Source organism: Gopherus evgoodei, chromosome 11, assembly GCF_007399415.2.
Source record: "Gopherus evgoodei ecotype Sinaloan lineage chromosome 11, rGopEvg1_v1.p, whole genome shotgun sequence".
Lineage (NCBI taxonomy): Eukaryota > Metazoa > Chordata > Testudines > Testudinidae > Gopherus > Gopherus evgoodei.
Window position 1 is genome coordinate 10,146,970 of NC_044332.1, and position 19,457 is coordinate 10,166,426.

At 51.3% G+C, this 19,457-nt stretch overlaps 1 protein-coding gene across 1 annotated transcript in view; it reads right to left on the reverse strand.

Annotated features, from left to right (window-relative positions):
• Positions 1 to 1,939: 1,939 nt before the first annotated feature.
• Positions 1,940 to 19,457, reverse strand: part of LOC115659447 (zinc finger protein 345-like) — a 29,989-nt gene continuing 12,471 nt past the window's right edge. The window contains exons 3-5 of the mRNA XM_030579588.1: positions 7,871 to 7,997; positions 7,173 to 7,286; positions 1,940 to 6,823 (exon numbers count right to left, since the gene is read on the reverse strand). Of these exons, the coding sequence (XP_030435448.1) occupies positions 4,992 to 6,823; positions 7,173 to 7,286; positions 7,871 to 7,997 (2,073 nt within the window). The 3' untranslated portion in view covers positions 1,940 to 4,991. The remainder of the gene's footprint in view (positions 6,824 to 7,172; positions 7,287 to 7,870; positions 7,998 to 19,457) is intronic.

Here is a 19,457-nt window from a genome sequence, read left to right on the forward strand (position 1 = left end):
TAAATCTTTTTTGTGCATGTAGCCCAGTGGCTCTCAAACTTTTGTATTGGTGACGCCTTTCACACAGCAAGCCTCTGAGTGCGCCCTCCCCCCCGAAATTAAAAACACTTTTTATACATTTAACACCATTATAAATGCTGGAGGCAAAGTGAGGTTTGGGGTGGAAGCTGACAGCTCACAACTCCCCATACACTAACCTCATGACTCCTTGCAGGGTCCTGGCCCGCAGTTTGAGAACCCCTGATCTAGCCCCTAATGCCTAATCTGCTTTGACAACCCCACTAAGCACCTCTCTGCATCCTCAGGTGCCTAATAGCTTAAAACTCTAACCCTAAGTCATTTTTTAAAAGATACTTTTGAAAAATTTACCGAAAATCTAACAGGATTTAAAATTCAGTGTAATATAATCTGGGCCCACAAGCCCTAAAATACCTTCATCAGAACAGCATGGGGCTTTGATGGTATCTCTCCATGGCAGGGTCTGACAGCCGATGCAGAATGTTGGAACAGCCCCATTGGCAGTGATTATTGCTAAAGCCGTAAGAGATTGACTGTCCTCAGAGAATGTCGTCTGTGCTCTAGGGGTAAGAGTTGTAATTCTGGGGAAGAACAATCTGTGTTTGTCACACGTAACAGAAGTTGAATAGCTGCTTCCAGGGCACAGCCTTGTTCTCTCAGCCACAGGGAGATGCTGCCCCCTCCCCTCATCATTCCCCTCGGGGCGTCACTCGTAGCTGGTTAGACTTCAGGGTCACTCCTGACACTTGCAAAATCCTTTTGTTGGCTGTTCTGCATATGTAGGCTGGAAGCTCTTTCCTTTAGGGGCTGTCTCTCATGATGTGTACGTACAGCATCTTGTGCAGTACAGCCTTGGGCTTCTGGGGAGCCTCTGGCTGCTGCTGTCTAACAATAATCATGCGACTAACTGAGACACAATTATTTTGTAGCCAGACATGAATGAATTTGGGGAAAGTTGTGGTGTGAGGAACAGGCCGAGTATGAACAGGGAGAGACTCCCAAACCCACCCATCTAACCTCCCAGTCCTGCCAAACCTTAGTCACATGCTTAATTGTACCATTGCGGATAGCCCCATTGCTTGAAATGGGTCTGCGCTAGAATTAGGCAGGTGGTAAGGTTGAGAGAGCCGGGGTTTGGGGCTGAAACCAGCTCAGAGCAGAATCACTTTAGCCCGATTATCCACATAGAAATTTGTCAATATACTGTCTGCAACGGACCCTATGAGAGGGCAGAGCTGAGATTGTATGAGTGACCTCATCGCATTTCTGTACCAGAGCACGTTAGCACTGCTTTTACTGTTCACCTCCACTCCGAATCCGAGGGGTATTTCATGGAAAACAAGGACACAGTGTGAGAAACTAAATTCTACTTTATTATAACAAAGGAGAAACAGACTCCTGTCCCCACCCCAGCCCAGCTCAGCATGGGACTTTCCATCCCCAGCCCAGCACACTGCTGCGCCCAAATCCCCCGTGCACCAGCAACAGAGCAACATTTACCAACTGGTAGAAAAGTACAGAGAGATGCCCAGGAGACGTGCTGGGGCTGTCACAAAGCAAACACTATGAGGGCAGGAATCCAAGGAACGGAGATTAGAGGTGTCACGGAGCGTGGGGGAGTCCGGCCCTGCACCCCTCTTCCTGAGACTCACAGTGACTCTCAGCGAGCCAGTAAAACAGAAGATTTATTGGACAACAGGAATGCAGGTTACAGCAGAGCTTGTAGGCACAGCCAGGACCCCTCAATCGAGTCCTTGAGGGTTCAGGGTCTTTGGATTCCAGTTTAGGATTCCCCGATTTCTAACCACCCAGCCCTAAACCAAAACTGAACTGCCCTTCCTCCAGCCCGCCCTTCCTTTTTTCCAGCTTCCCGGGCAAAGGAGCTGACACACCTCCCCCCCCACCTGGCTCAGGTTACAGGCCTAGATCCTGTCTCTCATCTAAAGACATCCCCGGCTCTCCCATCCTCCACAGACACAGTCCCTACTCCATCACACCAGGGACGCAGTGTGGGGTGAGTGGGGCAGACAGTCTGTCGTCCCCACACAAGACCGTGTTAGATGGGGAGGGGTGACCAGCTGGGCTTTCAGGCTCCTCATCTCCCTCTCGCCTCTGTGGTGGGGTCAGCCTGGCTTCAAGGCTGGCTCAGGCCTCTTGACTTCCCCAGCTTCCTTCTTGTTTCTGCACAGGCTCGTCCTCTGAGCAATGGGGAGACGCTGCCCGCTCCCCTCATCATTCCTCTTGGGGCATCGTTTGTAGCCCTTCCGTCTTCAGGGATGGCTTCACCCAGCACTCCCAGGGCAATTCCTGTCTCTCTCTGGCACTGGCACAGCAAGTTCACCGTTCTCAGCCTCAGCTGTCTGGCTCCCAAGAGACAAGTCTGCAGTTTCCCAGCTCTGTTCCCCACCCTCTCCCCCGCCTGTCTGCATCTCACAGCTCTGCAGGGATCTGGCAGTAACTCCATACCCTGTTCAGTCTCGGCCCCTCAGGGTGTGACTCTAACACTCACCCTCAGTGTTTGTGCTGACAGACAGTGACACTTTTCATTGTTCAAACACACAAAAATCTCAGGACAATGGGAAAGAACAGTCAAAACAAAAAAGGACTCTTCTGGCAAATGATCATTTGTCTCATAAAGTCCTTAATAAACCTGCTACATCCTGTCAAAGTAAACTACTATCAAAATATAAGACCAAACGGCCTCTAGGAAGAGACAGAAACCAACACTACAAGGTGTGCTACAAAATAATTTCAGGTTTATAAAGTGAAAATCCCACAGAACTCTAACTGCTCAAAGAAGGAAAACAAATTCATTCATTTTCTTCTGACCTGGCTAAACCTGCTGTACTCAGCACCCCCTCATTATCTGGTTGTGTTATTTACAGAAGTTTTAACATCGTCCTAATGCAAAAATAATAATAAAAAAAAACCCAAAGCCCAAACCTGACCATCTACAAAGCCCAGAAGCCACTTTAACAATAGATCAGAGATTGGCAACCTTTGGCACCCAGCCTGCCAGGGTAAGCGGCTGGTGGGCCACAAGACACTTGGTTTACCTGAGTGCCCACAGGCACAGCTGCTCGCAGCTCCTAGTGACCATGGTTCACCTTTCTCGGCCAATGGGGGCTGCAGGAAGTGCGGCCCGCATGTCTCTTGGCCCGCGCTTACCCTGACGGACCAGGAGCCAAAGGATGCCGACCCCTGCAATAGATGAAAACAGGGACTTTAGCTCAGAAAGATGAGCAAGAGCTTTGGGGTTCATTTGAATTCCCCCTCCAGGTGTGGGACACTTTCATCTGTAGCCCTCAGGAGTCTGAGTCAGGACCAAAGAAATCAGAGTGATTCCTAAGCACGGAGAGCACAGAACATTGTGGTAAGTGCCTGTGCTGGGAAGACAGTGCACTCCTGGGATTTGCACTCCTACAGTGGTGTGCACACAAGTGTGGGGCACGTCATGCAGACCTAATCATGCAGACCTAATCTCCGCATCCACGTCTTTCTGCAGCGGGACGTGGCACTTCCTGTGGGTGTGACAGAGCAGGCTGGCAGGCTGGGGTCGGGGTGCCCTGGCTGGTAGAACAGGCAGGCTCAGTGGAATCCCAGTACATCAGGTGACATACCCAGATCGGCAGGACAACCCGTCAGAGGACTGATAGGGGCTTCTTTTCCCCTGCTGGGGTTTGCTTAGACCAGGCAAAGCCAGAGGGTCCCTGATTAGCTCCGGGTCAGCTGCTGCTGGAACCTGCCCCCAGAGATGGGCAGCTGGATACTGTTAGCACATAAGCCTGGTTGTCAGCCTGAGACAGAATTTGGGGTTTGACTCTTGCATATTTTACTAAATGTGTGTGAGCAAAGGACAATGGCACCATGTGCTACATCTGCCCACACACAGATGGGGTGAAAAGAGCTAAGAACTGGAGCTAGTGTTCCTGGGCACAGATGGAGTGTAATATACGAGTGCACACTTGACAACCGCCACAGGTCTCTCAAAGCAAGGCCAAGCAACTGGTCAGGAGGGGAAGGCGGGATGGGGGGCAGTAAAACACTAAAAGACCAAAGAAATGCCTGCCCCTACCGAAGCCCAACCTCACTCCTCACCCCTCCCTTGGGTTACAAAAGAGGTGGCACGAAGACCCCAACTCATGACCCTCCCAAACAGAACATGACCATACGTTGTAAGTGGCGTGACTAGGGGTGTGCATTGCAGACCTATCTGGCCCTGCTAAGGAGGAGGAGCAGGGGGAAGGGGACTGGCGAATGAGGATGGGGAACAGGCAGTTGGGACACAGGGAAGGCTCTGTGGTGTCAGAGCTGGGAAGGGAACACCGGGGAATAGACTATCGGCACGTAGAGATAAGCCTAACTGGTGTGAAGGGTGCGAAATATACTTGCTTGGAAACGAATCCCAATAAACATTGAATTGTCTGTCCTTTGGACTTCTGGTCTGCTCTCTGTCTGTGAGACAAGAACCAGGAGAGAGGGTGAGGGGAAAAGCCCTCTAACAGATACCTAGAAGCCAAATGCCACCGATGCGGGTGGGAATTAGGAAATGGAGTTTTTACTAAGGCCAGCCCCAACCAGGGCACTGAGGGAATTTCTCTCCTATGTGGAGGAGTCTCTGATGTCCAGTGTGGTGTTAGCTCCAACTGAAGCATTTTCCATGCTAAGGACACATCAAAGGGCTCTCCTCTGTGTGGATTTACTGAGGCTTGATGCCATATGAGCACCAAATAAAGCTTCCTGCACATTCTAGCTCTTTCTTCTGTTAATTATGCGATGAGGAACAATGTGTGAGCTCAGACTGAATCTCTTCATGCCGTTATTGAACCTTTCCCCACAATCCAAGCATTTATGGGTTCTCTGTCATGTGGATTGTCTCATGTGATGGAAGGTTTGATCTTCAAATGAAACTTTTTCCACAGTTGAAGCATTTATAGATTCTGTCCTGTGTGAATTCTTCAATTTTTATGAAGTTATGAGCAGGGACTGAAACTTTTCCAATCATCTAAGCATTTATAGGGGTTTTCTCTTGTGTGGATTGTCTGATGTCTAACAAGGTTTGAGCGCTGACTGAAACCTTCCTCACAGTGGAGGCATTTATAAGGTTTCTCTCCTACGTGGGTTCTCTGATGTACAATAAGGGCTGATGGTGCACTGAAACTTTTCCCACAGTCCAAGCATTTACAGGGTTTCTCTCCCATGTGCAGCCTCCGATGGGCAGTAAGATTTGAGCTCTGACTGAAGCTTTTACCACAGTCCAGGCATTTATAGGGTTTTTCTCCCGTGTGGGTCCTCTGATGTGTAATAAGGGCTGATGGTACACTGAAACTTGTCCCACACTCGAGGCATTTATAGGGCTTCTCTCCCGTGTGGGTTCTCTGATGTACAATAAGGGCTGATGGGGCATTGCAACTTTTCCCACACTCAAGGCATATATGTGGTCCCTCTCCTGTGTGGATCCTCCTATGGCTAGTAAGATGTGAGCGCTGATTGAAACTTTTCCCACAGTCCAAGCACTTATAGGGTTTCTCTCCCGTGTGAGTTCTCTGATGTACAGTAAGTGCTGATGGTGCATTGTAAGTTTTCCCACACTCAAGGCATTTATACGGTCCCTCTCCTGTGTGGATTTTGCCATGGCTAATAAGGCTTGACTGTTGACTAAAACTTTTCCCACAGTACAAACACTTATAGGGTCTCTCTCCTGTGTGGGTTCTCTGATGGGCAGTAAGGGCTGATGGGCCACTGAAACTTTTCCCACAGTACAAGCATTTATGTGGGCCCTCTCCTGTGTGGATTCTCCCATGGCTATTAAGATGTGAGCGCTGACTGAAACTTTTCCCACAATCCAGGCATGTATATGGTCTCTCTCCTGTATGGATTCTGCTATGGTTTATAAGTCTTGAGTGCAGACTGAAGCTTTTCCCACAGTCTGAACATTTATAGGGTTTCTCTCCTGTGTGGGTTCTCTGGTGTACAATAAGAGCTGATGATACACTGAAACTTTTCCCACACGCAAGGCATTTATAGGGTTTCTCTCCTGTATGGATTCTCCTATGGCTAATAAGGCTTGAGCTCTGACTAAAGCTTTTCCCACAGTCCAAGCACTTATAGGGTTTCTCTCCAGTGTGGATCCTCTGATGTGCAGTAAGGGCTGATGGTCCACTGAAACTTTTCCCACAGTCCAAGCATTTATGTGGGCCCTCTCCTGTGTGGATTCTCCCATGGCTAGTAAGATGTGAGCGCTGACTGAAACTTTTCCCACACTCAAGGCATTGAAATGGTTTCTCTCCTGTGTGGGTTCTCTGATGGATAATAAGGACTGATGATGTACTGAAGCTTTTCCCACACTCCAGGCATTTATATGGTCCCTCTCCTGTGTGGGTTCTCCCATGGCTAATAAGGCCTGAGCACTGACTAAAGCTTTTCCCACACTCAAGACATTTATATGGTTTCTCTCCCGTGTGCAGTCTCCGATGAGTAGTAAGATTTGAGATCCAGTTGAAGATTTTCCCACAGTCCAAGCATTTATAGGGTTTCTTTTCCTTAGGATTTGCCTGCTGGGCTGTGGTTTCCTGGGGATCCTTGCCTCCTCCCCTGCATTCAATGAACTCATCCACTTTATTCTTTTGCCTGTTTCCCAGCTTCCTCTCTGTCCTGTGCCGATGACTCCAGGCTTCTCTCTCTTCCCAGCACTGGGAAAAATTTCCATCGGCTCTTCTCAGAAACCTCCCCTGCAGTTCCACGTGCTCAGGACCTTCCTGCTGTGGATTCCCATCCTCATTCTCACTCATTGTCTCGTCACCTGCTGGGGGAGAGAGAGAATCCAGGCAGGAGTCAGTGCCTGGGCTGGTAGAAAGGACAAAAAGGGGAGTAGCAAAGAGGGAAAACACAACACAATAACTGTTGGGAGAATGAGCAACTGAATTCTGTCTCCACGTCCCACCCAAACACTCTCAGGGAAGTGAAGTCATGGAGAAAACTCCTGACAGCGAACAGGGTGGGTAGGAAGCCATGAATGATATCTGCCATGAGATGACACTTGCTGACCATAGTCTAACTTTGGTGAGATGAGGCAGAACTGATGGGGGCTCACACAAGATTTTTGGGGTTTTCAGCTTTTTCCATATAGTTTCTGTGTCAGTGTCACTCCTCACCTGTGCAGGTGCCTCTTGGGATCTTCCTTTCCTCGAAGGCCTGGAGATCTGGGAGCCACAACTCTTCCCCTGCTTCCAGCCGGGCGATCAGGTCAGGTTTGGGAATGGGGAGTCCTGCTCAGGGGTGAAATCAGACATGAGCACAGTGCACTGACGATTGGTGGAGTATTTGTCACAAAGGGCACAACTGAAGTTTCAAATGACCCCATGATTTCTTGGGGGGGTTGCGGGATGTGAACAGATGGGAATGTGGTCACTGAGCCCCGGTGGGAGAGGCCGATGTCTGGCGGGAACGGGAAGTTCTCACAGTGTTACTGGGAGTGTTCAGTGTCTGTGGGCTCTGGGAGACTTGCTGAGGCACACACAGCTCTGGTGCTAAACCCCTGCCTGTGTCTGAGCCCCCAGAGCCCTCCCCACATATGGAGCCAGTCCCAGGAAGGGAGGTGCACAGAGATGCTGTGTGTGAGTGAGAATTAATGCAGAGAGGCTAAGACTCTGCTCCTGCCCCTGTGACAGCTGGAGGGATGGGGATGAATTAGCATGTCCATGAGGTCCATGACTCCCCTATCCCATTGGAGGTTTGGAGGTGAACGGCTCCCTCCTGTGGACTATGCAACCCATTCCCCTCTAACGTAACCGACCAGATGCAGAAATGCAGACCCCGTGGCTTCACATAGCTGAGGGGACAGGAACCTTACCCAGCGAGGTCACACTCTCATAGTTCTCCTGCATGACGTCCCTGTAGAGGGCTCTCTGAGTGGGGTCCAGCAGAGCCCCCTGCTCCGCGGTGAAATACACGGCCACCTCCTCGAAGGTTACCAGCATCTGAAACAACAGGTGCCCCCCACTCAGTGCCTGCTGCTCCTGCCACAGCCCCACTATTCATGGGGGAAGAAGCATAATAGGGTGGGTCTGGGAGGGCCAGAGGAGTGGAATCCCACCCCACCCTGCCCAGAATGGCCAGGAGGCTGCAGGGAACAGAGAGAAGGGGAGAGCTCCTTGTCCTCCCAGCAGGCAGAGGAGGGCAGGGTCTTCCCATTTCCCACACACCCACTAGGCACAGACTGAGGTGGGAGACACAGCTCAGTGCAGGGAACAGGGACAGGAATCCCAGCACCTCCCCTTTGGATTTCATCGCAGTCTCTGCCTGGGGGGTTCAGGCTCCAGCCAAATGCTAGAAAAGGGCAGAATCAACGGAGCAGCAAAGACTGGGTGAGGAGGGGCCATTTATGCAGAGTCACCTTGTGACGTTGCACCCCATAATGCTTTATGGGAATATGCTTGTGGATGTAAATATGACATAACTGGGACATGTTTTAGTGGAGTAGTTGGCAGGATCTGTGCACAGCTGATTGCTCTTAAGATACTGGTAGTGATTTTAAGTGAGTTTTGGGTGTGATGGCTAGAGAACAAACAAAGTGGTGACTGGTTTGTTATTTTCTGTTTGCTTATTTTGGGGAAGGGAATAAAGGCAGGAAAATCAGCAACATGAGTGAGAGCGAGGCTCAGAAAAAGCTAGAACTACACAGGCTGCAAATGGCTGAGAAAGAAAATGAACATAAAAGACTGACGGAATTAAAACAAATGGAAAGTAATGCAGAAACAGCCAGGGAGGAGGCTGCCCACAAGAGAGTTATGAAGGCAGAGGCAGTCAGAGAGTAGGCAGCCCGTAAAAGAGCTCTGGAGTTAAGAGACAGAGAAATACAGGCCCAGATTGAGGCCCAGAAGCATGAACTGGCTGTTATGGAGTTGAAATGACAAAACCCTCTAGCTGCTGGCTCCACTTGCTCAAAAATCCACAAATGGGAGCGACTATGTCCACAGTATGATGAATCCAGTTATATTGCTGAATATTTCATCACCTTTGAGAGACTGTGCACCCTCCATGCTATCCCTGGAGATCAAAGGATGACCACCTTGATAGCAACATTGACTGGCAGAGCTCTGGACATATTCAATAAGATGCCTATTGATGATGCTTCAAACTATGGTAAATTTAAGGACCTGGTTTTGAAATAGTTTCAGATTACACCTGAAATCTACAGAGTTAAATTCAGGAGCCTTAAAAGAGGATCTGGATTGAGTAATGTGTCTTATGCAAATAAAATGAGAGATTTGGTAGAGAAGTGAGTGAGGGGGAAAGGCATTACAAGCTTTGAAGGAATGTGTGATTTGTTTACTCAGGAACAATTCCTGAATACGTGCAGTGATGAAGTAAAACAGTATTTCTGGGACAAAAAGGGTGAATGCAATGGGTGACTTAGCTGGGTTTGCAGACTCTTATGAGCAAGCACAAGCTGCAATTAAACATAAACCACTGGCAGAGGGGTACAGGGTTGGGGGAAAGCAGAATCGCCGTTTCACCCCAGGAAAAAGGAGGCTGGGCATTCACCTCCCCAGCCCCCGGTACTCGTCCCGAATTTCCTGTGCAAGCAGAGGAGCCCAAGAAGTGCTAGCATTGTAAGTCCACTGAGCACCTGAGGAATAATTGTCCTTGGCTAAGAGGGAACAGGCAGCAGGCAACATATGAAGCTGCTGCTTCTCAGAGCCTAGCTGCTGCCTCTTTCCACACAGAATTTGCAAAGTTTGTTTCTACCTAACCAAGCTGTGAGCATATGCATGCTGTTAAACTGAATGGTAAATTACTCGCTGGATTGAGAGATATGGGTGCCAAGATTTCTGTGGTCGGGGGGACCTGATCCAGGAGAAGGATTTGTTGCCAGGGAAAATGGCAGAATTCGAACTGGTGGGAGGTTATAAAGTCCTTCCACCTTTAGCTAAGGTACACATGGAAAGTGGTCATTTGCAGGCTGAACTGACTGTTGCAACAGTAGCACACAATTTTGCACCGTTTCTACTGGGGAATGATTTCTTTGATGTGGCAGAATCTGTCTCAGGGTTGGTTGGCAGCAAGAAGGAATCTTGTGCTAAAAGCCCCAGTGTGTGTGTGTCTGTGTGTGAAGTCACATGGACTGCTGGGGAAATGAGAGGGAGTCTCTTAAATTCCTCTGTAGCTGTGAAAAATGCAGCTTTGGGGGCAGAGATGGTTGTAACCAGTTCCTGTAGCCCTGGGGCTGGAGGCAAGTTCCAGAGGGAGGGGCTGGACGAAGCCAACTCCTGTCCCATAATCATCTGCTTGGGGGAGGGGAATGTTCCACCTTGTAACAGAGGGCCCATCCCAGCTGCTGACTGCCAGGAAGTTGCAGGTCAGCAGGGGACAGGGCCTGCCCTGGGGCGCACAGAGACATGTGTCCTAAAAGTGGGAGTCAAGGTCCTGGTGACTGCTGCAGAGGGAACAGACCCCGGGGACTCTAGCTGGGTGCCAGCCCAACCTGAGTGCAAGGGTGGCAGGGGAGGATTTTGCTGGCCAGTGAAGGGTCTGTCATAGCTGGTAGCTGTGAGTCCACAGCCAGACCAGGGTCACCTTCCTTTTGGGGGACACAGGCGTGTCTGACCCAGACGGAATTCCAGAGAGGGAATTCCAGACAGAAGGTGAGAGGGGGCCGCAGAGGCCACCCACCTTTCGTAGGGAGGATCTTTCCCAGGAGGATGGTGAAAAATCTGCATTTAAAATGCCAGACTCCTCTCCTGTGGATCAGGGTTTAAGGGAAAACGGGGGGTCAGATCTCCTGGAGGGGAGCACCCCCCCAGCTAACCTTTTGGGAACAGAGAGTGGAGTATCCAACGGAATCTTACCAATACAAAGCACCTCATTGAAAGATGATGTTCCTGCTAGCTTGTAAGAGATAAAACTCTCTCTTCAAGGCAGGAGGGAAAAAATCTTTGCATGGGTTCACAAGGGAGTGGGGTCTGCCCAGAGAAATTCCAGAGGGAAGAGCTAAGGGCAGGCATGGTGGCAGTGCACCCTTTCCTTGCCCAAGCCTCAAACACACGCCTGAATTAAAAGCCTTCTCCAAAGAGGTAGAAGAATCTGCATCAGGACACCTACCATGGTACACAAAGGAATTGAAAAATGTAATAGACACTCAACAAGCTAAATCGTGTGAACAAAGCCTGTCCCCCGTAGATTTGCTGTTAATCTTGTGTCTCTTGCTACTTCATCTGTGGGTCAAGACACAGGAGTTAATACTAGTGGTAAACACTTTAAAGATGTGGGACATACCTGATCCGCGGAAGAAACTGTTGTACATGCTAGGGATGGTGACAAGACAGTCCCACAAGCACCAGGTTTCAGAGTAGCAGCCGTGTTAATCTGTATCCACATGAAGAACAGGAGCACTTGTGGCACCTTAGAGACTAACAAATGTATCTGAGCATAAGCTTCCGTGGGCTGCAGCCCACTTCATCAGATGCATGCAGTGGAAAATACAGTAGGAAGATATATATATATACACACAGAGAACACGAAACCATGTCCCCCTGCTTATTTCCCCCCCCCTTCCCCCACAGTTCCTCACATCTTGTCAATTGCTGGAAATGGGCCATTTTCATTACCACTACACACCAGTTCTTTTTCTCTCCTGCTGATAATAGCTCACCTTAACTGATCACTCTCCTTACAGTGTGTACGGTAACACCCTTTGTTTCATGTTCTCTGTGCACACATACATCTTCCTACTGTATTTTCCACTGCATGCATCCCATGAAGTGGGCTGTAGCCCATGAAAGTTTATGCTCAAATCAATTTGTTAGTCTCTAACGTGCCACAAGTACTCCTGTTCTTTTTCCCACAAGCATGTTACTTTTCAGATTATACCTGTAACAGACTGGAAGCTTGGCACAGCAGCAAAAACATAACAGGCCCCTGCTCCTGTGTGGAAGGGGAAACTGAGGCACGCCACCTCATGGCATTGGTGGTTAAATACCAAGACAACTACACTTTAACAGATATTCCTGTCTGCATTCTATTAGCAATACTACACTCCAACCTGGTTTCAGGCACCCGGGGACCAGGAACCCCAAAACTTGCTAGAACACTTATGAATGACGTCATATGGTTTAAAGGTACTGAAAGGGAGTGTGATCAAAGAAACAGGGATTTTACACGTACTGCCTCTGTCATGGACAGTGTCTAAGTCTCGGGCAGTAAGTTCAGGAGGAGGGTGTGATGTTGCACCCCATAACCCTTTCTGGGAATATGCTTATGAATGGATGTGTGATATAACTGGAATATGATGATCTTATTTTCATGGAAGAGAAGACAACAGACTAGCCAGCAGGCTGGTGATGGCTCCAGAACGGCCTGCCCCAGGACAGTGAGCAGAGAAGGGGGCCAGCCCACTGGAGCAGGGAGGGAGAGGGAAATCTTGGGAGCTGCCTGCACACCATGGGAGGCAGAAGGGGGCCCAGAGGTGGATGACCCATCTCTGAGATGCCCCTGGGGAGAGAAGGGGTTGGATGCTCCCTGAGCCCTGAAGTTCATAATAACTCTTCAAGTCCAAGGGCAAAGGTAATGACTCCCCAAACCTCTCCCCTTGACATGCCTCCTCCCACCATCCCCAGCCCTGGGGCAGTCCTCCCTCCAGCTGCCCCACTTCAGGCAGAGTTCATGCTCCAAACTCCCACTGAAGCTCTCTGCAGGGCCAACTGCCAGCCCCCACTCGGGCACTGTCTGATACCCACCTTCAAACCCCCCTCCCCTGGAGCTGTTCTCTCTTTTCACCCATCCTGGCTATGGCAGGCTCCGATTCAGAGCCAAGTTCTGCCCGGGAGGCAGGCCAGTCTGCATGCAGCAGCATGTGTTCCTGCCGCTGACCCAACCCTGCTGTAGCAGTGAGTCCCGAGCTGGGTGTGAGCCCAGCTGAGCGACTCCTGGAGCTCAGGGAGTTCTGCCAAGACATGACCACCTCAAGCCGTGAGCTTCACCTGACAGGATCGGCAGGGAGGGCGACTGAATGCTGTGACGTTGCACCCATAATGCTTTATGGAAATATGCTCATGAGTGTCAATGTGACATAACCGGAATATGTTTTATGCTAGATCTGCCACGTAACATATCTTTGCAAAGGTTATGAGCCACTGAATCTATTCATCCTATTTATAAGCATGTCTCATTTTTATATCTGAAGGTAGAAGCGTTGGCTCTGTGTTTGTATTAAAGTGTTTGCTGTAGGAAGCACAGAAGGCAGATTTGGTCAACACAGTGTGAAGGGTTATTCAAGTAACTGGGAGTACTTAGCTAACAATGGACTTTGGGAGACGCCAGTCCACATCCGGGCTTTCCTGGGAACCTTCAGACTCACATGGAAAAAACGGCGTCGGCCTGCAAAAAGCTGAATCATTCACAGACAAGGGACTTGCCTAGGTGGCTGGACACCCCATCTTGTGGCTGTGATGTTGCACAAGAGAGAGAATATAAAAGGACCTGGAAACCCCTCCATTTTGTCTTCAGCTGGCTCAAAAGCTAGTCTCTCCACCCCCTAAAGAGATGCCTGAAACGGATTTATTTGGGGTTTGGATCCCATTGGGAACTGGGTGTCTGGGTGCTAGAGACAGGAGCTGTTTCAGTTAAGCCTGCAGCTTTTGGGGCACGTGGTTCAGACCTGGGTCTGTTTGTAGCAGGCTAGCATGTCTGGCACAACCAGGCAAGGTACTGGAATCCCAAGCTGGCAGGGAAAACAGGATTGGAGGTAGTCTCAGCACATCAGGTGGCAGTCCCAAACGTGTCACAATTGCACTGAAGTCTGACAAAGTGACAACAAAGAATTTCTTCAATATGAACGACTGACCATCGGTGACCTTCTGGTGCATGGCTAAAATGCCAACTGGAAATATCAAAAATCCCTTCTCCGTTTCCTGAATTCTTACTAGCGTCAATGAAAAAAATGAGAAAGAAATCTATCGGAACTGACATCTTTCTCTCATATATAAATACCCCGATCCTAAACAGCCATTCCCACTGTCAGCAGAGGATAAACTCAAGGCAAAATTTAATTTCACCAAAGCATGGATGAAGATGGAAATGCTTGAGTCAGAAGTCAGAAATAATGATGCCATAGAATCAATGTCAGACGGGTCTGAAATTGAAAGATGAAATGGAAATTCTGGGTATCTGGACCAAACAAAGCCCAGAAAAGGATTGGGCCAATTTCTGATTCATTTGCAGATGAGCCACATCTCAATAAGAAAACCTGCCAAGCTACTGGGAGCGTCAGAAAAATGTCATCAGGCCCAGGCTGTATCAAGCAGCAAAACTTGTACTGGCAGATCCAGCAACACAACAGAGTGCTGAAGGAAAATGTCCAGGCCTCAAATGTGTCCGTTCACTGCAGAGGTCCAACATGACAAAGCAACTGTTTAAATACCTGATCTGAGGTTGTTCAAACAGTTTGCTTAGGAAAAAATAATCGTGTTTATTTGACAACACAAAAACAACCGGACAATTCATGTAAAGTTAAAAAATAAACATTCAAAAACCAAAACCATTTCCATCAGAAGTTCCAGCTCTTTTTTAAATTTACCTCCACTAAGATTGAAACAGGAAATGAACTTTTACTTTTGTTTCTTTGGGTGGCTAGAACCAGAAATGAAACTGGAACAGAAGTGAACCCAAACCCGAACCAAACCAAAATAAATACCAGTCGGGCTCCCTGCCTACTGCTGCTAGCAGTGACTCTGGTTTCACACAGAATCCTGCACAGAAATCAGAGCTGGCCCTGTTCAGTTCTGTCAGCCTCAACCATTTAACATTCAGGAGTCAGACCCCCAGAATAATGAGATTGTTCCCTACACCATGGGCTGGGGGAGCTGCCATTGTAACTCTCCCCATCCCCCTCCTTTTTCCTGCCCTCTGGCTCTGCCCTCCCCAGCCAGTCTCTGTTTGCTCCATATTCTCCTTCCAGCCCCCCACATCCCCTCCCCACATCCCCCCTTTTCTTCCCTTTATCCGACACTGAGTTTCCCTCTAGTCCAGCTCTGCTCCCCTGAACCCCAGAATTCTCCCCCTGCCCCAATTCCTGCGCTTTTCCCCAGCCTCCCTTCAGCAGACCCACATTCCCTTGGTTCCCCTCCATTATGCAGCTGGAGGACAATGACCACTCTAAGGAGCAGATTCCTAACCCAGATGGGGCTACAAGAGGATCTGGGAGCAGCTGGAGTACAGCCAGGCATCCCCAAGAGTCCTGTCTCCGACCATATCTTCACAATCAGGTGCCCCATCAGGGGATCGGAGATGGATGGGGCTGGGGCTGAGTCCGAGAGGGCAAAAGGACCATGAGAGACAGTGAGAGTCCAAGAAAAAGCTGCAGGAGAAGCAGCAGCAGCATGGACTGGCAATGGTGGAGCGGAGAGCATAGGGGGCTGCCCAGGGGTGAGTGGGGATAGACCCCAGGCTGCCAGTTCCGCAGGGAACCTCAACACTAAATTGCTGCCCCTGGTTAAGGAGGGAGGGGATGTGGATGCCCACCACACGGCCTTCAAGCAGGCAGGTGATTTGAATCAGGGGGACCCTGCGGAAAAGCCTCGGTATCTAGCTCCTTTGCTGGATCCCAAGGCCATAGACACTGTCAGCCAGATGGGTGGGGTGGTGGACAGGCTCCCAATCCTGGCCCCGGCCTATAGGTCTTCATGGAATCTCCTGGGCTCGGGCTCCTCGGACCCCCAGTGGGAGTGGAAAATGCGGGTCAGTGGGGAGACCTGCCTGGGGTGGCAAGACCCTGGGACAGAGAAAACTGTTGTCAGCCCCGGGTGATGCAGCCGCAGATGCTGGGTGACCTGGGTGAAGGCCCCCGGGGTGAAGCCCCTCACCCTGCATATGTCCCGGATCCCTGTGCAGACCCAGGAGGGGTTGGGCTGCTGGTGGTTGGGGTTCTCCAGGATATCGGCTGGGAGGCCCTGTTGGGGGGTGACTGTGTCTCTTTGGGCTTTGGGACAGGATCCAGGCCCTGCTCCTGTAACGGCCGAGGGTTTGAATTCAAATCCAGGGAACCAATTGGCTAGGATGGAAATGGTCAGTGAAAATGCAAATGACCTGGCTGGCAGGGGGGAGGGGCTGCTGGGCTCAGGATACTTGCCTACCTTTAACCAGCCCCCTGGGGCTGAGTGGGAGGGAGAGATGCTCCCAGCCCCCCTGCACACCGGAGAGGGGGCTCACGCTGGCTCTGATGCTGTGACCAGAGCAGAGACTCGCTGCCTGACCCACTGGGACAGCAAGGGCAGTGCTGAGCTCGGGGGAGCAGAGACCACAGCTGAGTGGGGGGACACCCAGGCAGGGCAAGTCAGCTGCCAACCAGGTTTGCCTGGTCCAGACGTGCTGCTGGGAAGTGATTACACAGCAGGGAGGGAGCTACCAGGGACAGGGCTCAGGGGGGCTGTGACTCCAGGCCCAGCCCGCCAGAGGGAGCAGGTCCCACTCCCTGCCCCAGCAGCTGAATCCCAGACCGAGCTGCAGGGGGATCCCTCCTTGGAAAAGCTGAGGGAACTTGCTGGCCACAGCACTGCAAACCCTCTTGGGGAAGGCTGCAGGGACAGAGTCCTGTGGGAGAAGGGATTCCTGTACCAGGAATGGGCTCCCCAAGGGGAAGCAGAACCGGGGGGGAATCAGGAGGCAGCTGGTGGTGCCTCAGAAGTATCGCCGGAGGCTATTGTACCTGGCCCAGGATGTCCCTCTCTCGGGACCCCAGGGGATCCAGCACCTCTCAGCAAGATGACCCGGTCAGGGAAGAAATACGTCCTGGTGGTGATGGATTTCGCCATCTGCTGCTCAGAGGTGGGGGATCTGTCCTCCACGGAGGCAGACACTGTGGCAGACACGCTGCTGACCATCTTCAGCAGAGTGGGGGTCCCTAGTGAGGTCCTTACAGATCAGGGGTCCAATGTCATGTCAGCCCTGCTCTGGGGCTGTGGGAGAAATGTGGGGTCTGGCCCACCTGGGCCTCTGCATATCACCCTCAGTCCAACGGTCCGGTGGAAAGATTTTATGGGACCCTGGGGATGATGCTGAGGACTTTGATGAATCAGCATCCGCAGAGCTGGGACAAGTACCTGCCCCACCTGCGGTACAGGGAAATGCCCTAGGAATCCACAGGGTTCTTCCCTTTTGAGCTGTGGTATGGGAGGAGAGTGAAGGGACCCCTGGACCTTGTAAGGAACAGTTGGGAGAAGGGGGAAGATCCCCTGGTGGATCCCTTCCCTGAGATGGGAGCCAATCCTCTCATCAGGTGTCTTCCATTCAGAGTCACTGGGAAAGCAGCCCAGAACCTGGAGAGAGAGGTCAAGGACATGCCGGCTTCAGAGGTGATCCAGCCGATCAACAGCTCACGGGCCTCATCCCTGTGGGGCTGGTCCCCAAGGAAGACAGGACAATCCGATTCTGTGAGGACTATTGGAAGCTTAAAGCCATCACTGTGTCCGATGCCGACCCCATGCCTAGGCCTGGGGAGATTCTAGACAAGCTGAGGGGGGCTCAGTACCTCTGTACTACGGACCTCACCAAGGGTGACTGGCAGGTGCCTTTGGACCCAGAGGCCAGATTGAAATTTGCCTGCACCACCCCTTTGGGACTCTTTGAATTCCTGATCCTCCCTTTCGACCTCAAGGGGGCGCCAGCCACCTCCCAGTGCCGGCTGGATCAGCTATTGGTGGGGACGGCAGAGGGGTCGTACCTGCGCCACAAGGTGGGGAGCGGCTGCCCAAGCCCAGAGCCAGCCAAGGTGGAGGCGATCAGAGATTGGCCCATTCCCCAGACCAAGAACCAGGTCCAGGCCTTTACTGGGACGGCAGGGTCCTACCGGGGGTTTGTACTCCGCCTGAGCCCCCTAGCTGCCCCCATCACTGAGCTATGTGAGAGAGGAAGCCAGGTGAGGTGGTCTGGACCGAGCAGGGCCGAGGGCTCTCCGTGCACCGAAGGAGGCTCTAATCCAGGGCCTGGTAAACCCAGACTTTGCCAAGCCCTTTGCAGTGTTCACCGACGCCTCAGAGGCAGGGCTGGGCGTGGTGCTGCTGCAAGCCGACGCTGAGGGGGAGAGACCCCATCGGGTACCTGAGCAAAAAGCTGCAGCTGTATCTATTGGGGCAGTGCTTTACTGTATATACTGACCACTCTCCTCTGCCGTGGCTGCATCAAATGCAAGGGGCTGATGCCGAGCTGCTGGGGATAGAGACACCTGTTCAGAGGGTGACCAAGGTCAAGAGGAGGGCTTTTAACCAAGAGAACCCGAATCGCAGCCCTCCATACTGGAGCGCTGGGAAAAGACCCAATCCCAGTTTAAACCTCAGGGGTATTGGGGTCGCAAAAGGGCACAGGCCTCCTGCGAGTGCCATCAAGCACAACAGACCCACAGGAGGGCCTGAAACTGGACTGTCCTGGTGTAACTCACACCAAGGAACGGGAGAGATGATGGCGCATCCATGGGAACGTTGGTGGGTTCGAACTTCCCCAGGTCATCAGCTAAAGTGACCTCGCTCAGTTCGGTCTCAAAGGGGGGAGAGATGTGACGAAGTCAGAATGTTCTTAATGTTTGCTCTGAGTGCTGCGTGGGTACCTCAGTTTCCCCTATGCATTTATCGAGTGTCATGGGGAGTGTGATTGTAGCAGAGCCCTAGGGGGCCAGTGTGATGCTGTCTGCATAGAGAATGGCCGACACCCTGTCTCCTGGCAACTGATGGCCTGGGCCCCTCCTCTGCAAAGGTGCCAGCTGAAGGTGTTGGAGAGCAAAGGGATCAGGTGGCCTCCTGGCCTGGGGAAAGAGACAAAGGGAGAGAAGGGGCTGTCTGTTCAAATTCCTTCTTATGGGGCAGAGAGCGGAAGTGAACCTGGGTTTCCCGCTGTGACTGATGTGGCAATTTCCTGCAATATCCTTGAAAAACAGTATTGTATTCAGTGTATGTGTTGTTGTTGGCTAGGATTGCATGTAACCTCCCGCAGGGAGATGTGACAGGTATAACACCTGGAAGTTCAAAAGACTATGTTGAAAACGGGCCAAACAAATACGGGCTTCTGGGACAGTGAGTGTAACATGGATTTCCTGGGGAGTCCCTAGGGAGAGATTAATGCAAATGACCCAGGTCCAGTTATGCAAACACCCACCTTTCGAAACTGCCCTGAGGAGAGTCCTCGTCTGCTGACTACCTGCTCCAGAAGGCCAAGATCAAAGGCCTGAGCTGCATAAAGAAATGGCTGCCCTGCACAGCCACTGTTCTGACCCTGTCTCTAAGGCTCCGTCTACACTAGAAACGTTAAAGCGCGGCCAAGGGAGTGCTCCCCCGACGGCGCTTTGCAGTGTGAGTGTGGTCATGCAGGAGTGCTAGGAGCGAGCTCTCCAGAGCTCCTGGCAATCTGCCTCCTGAGGGGAATAGCTCCCGGTGCCGGGAGCCCGTCCACACTAG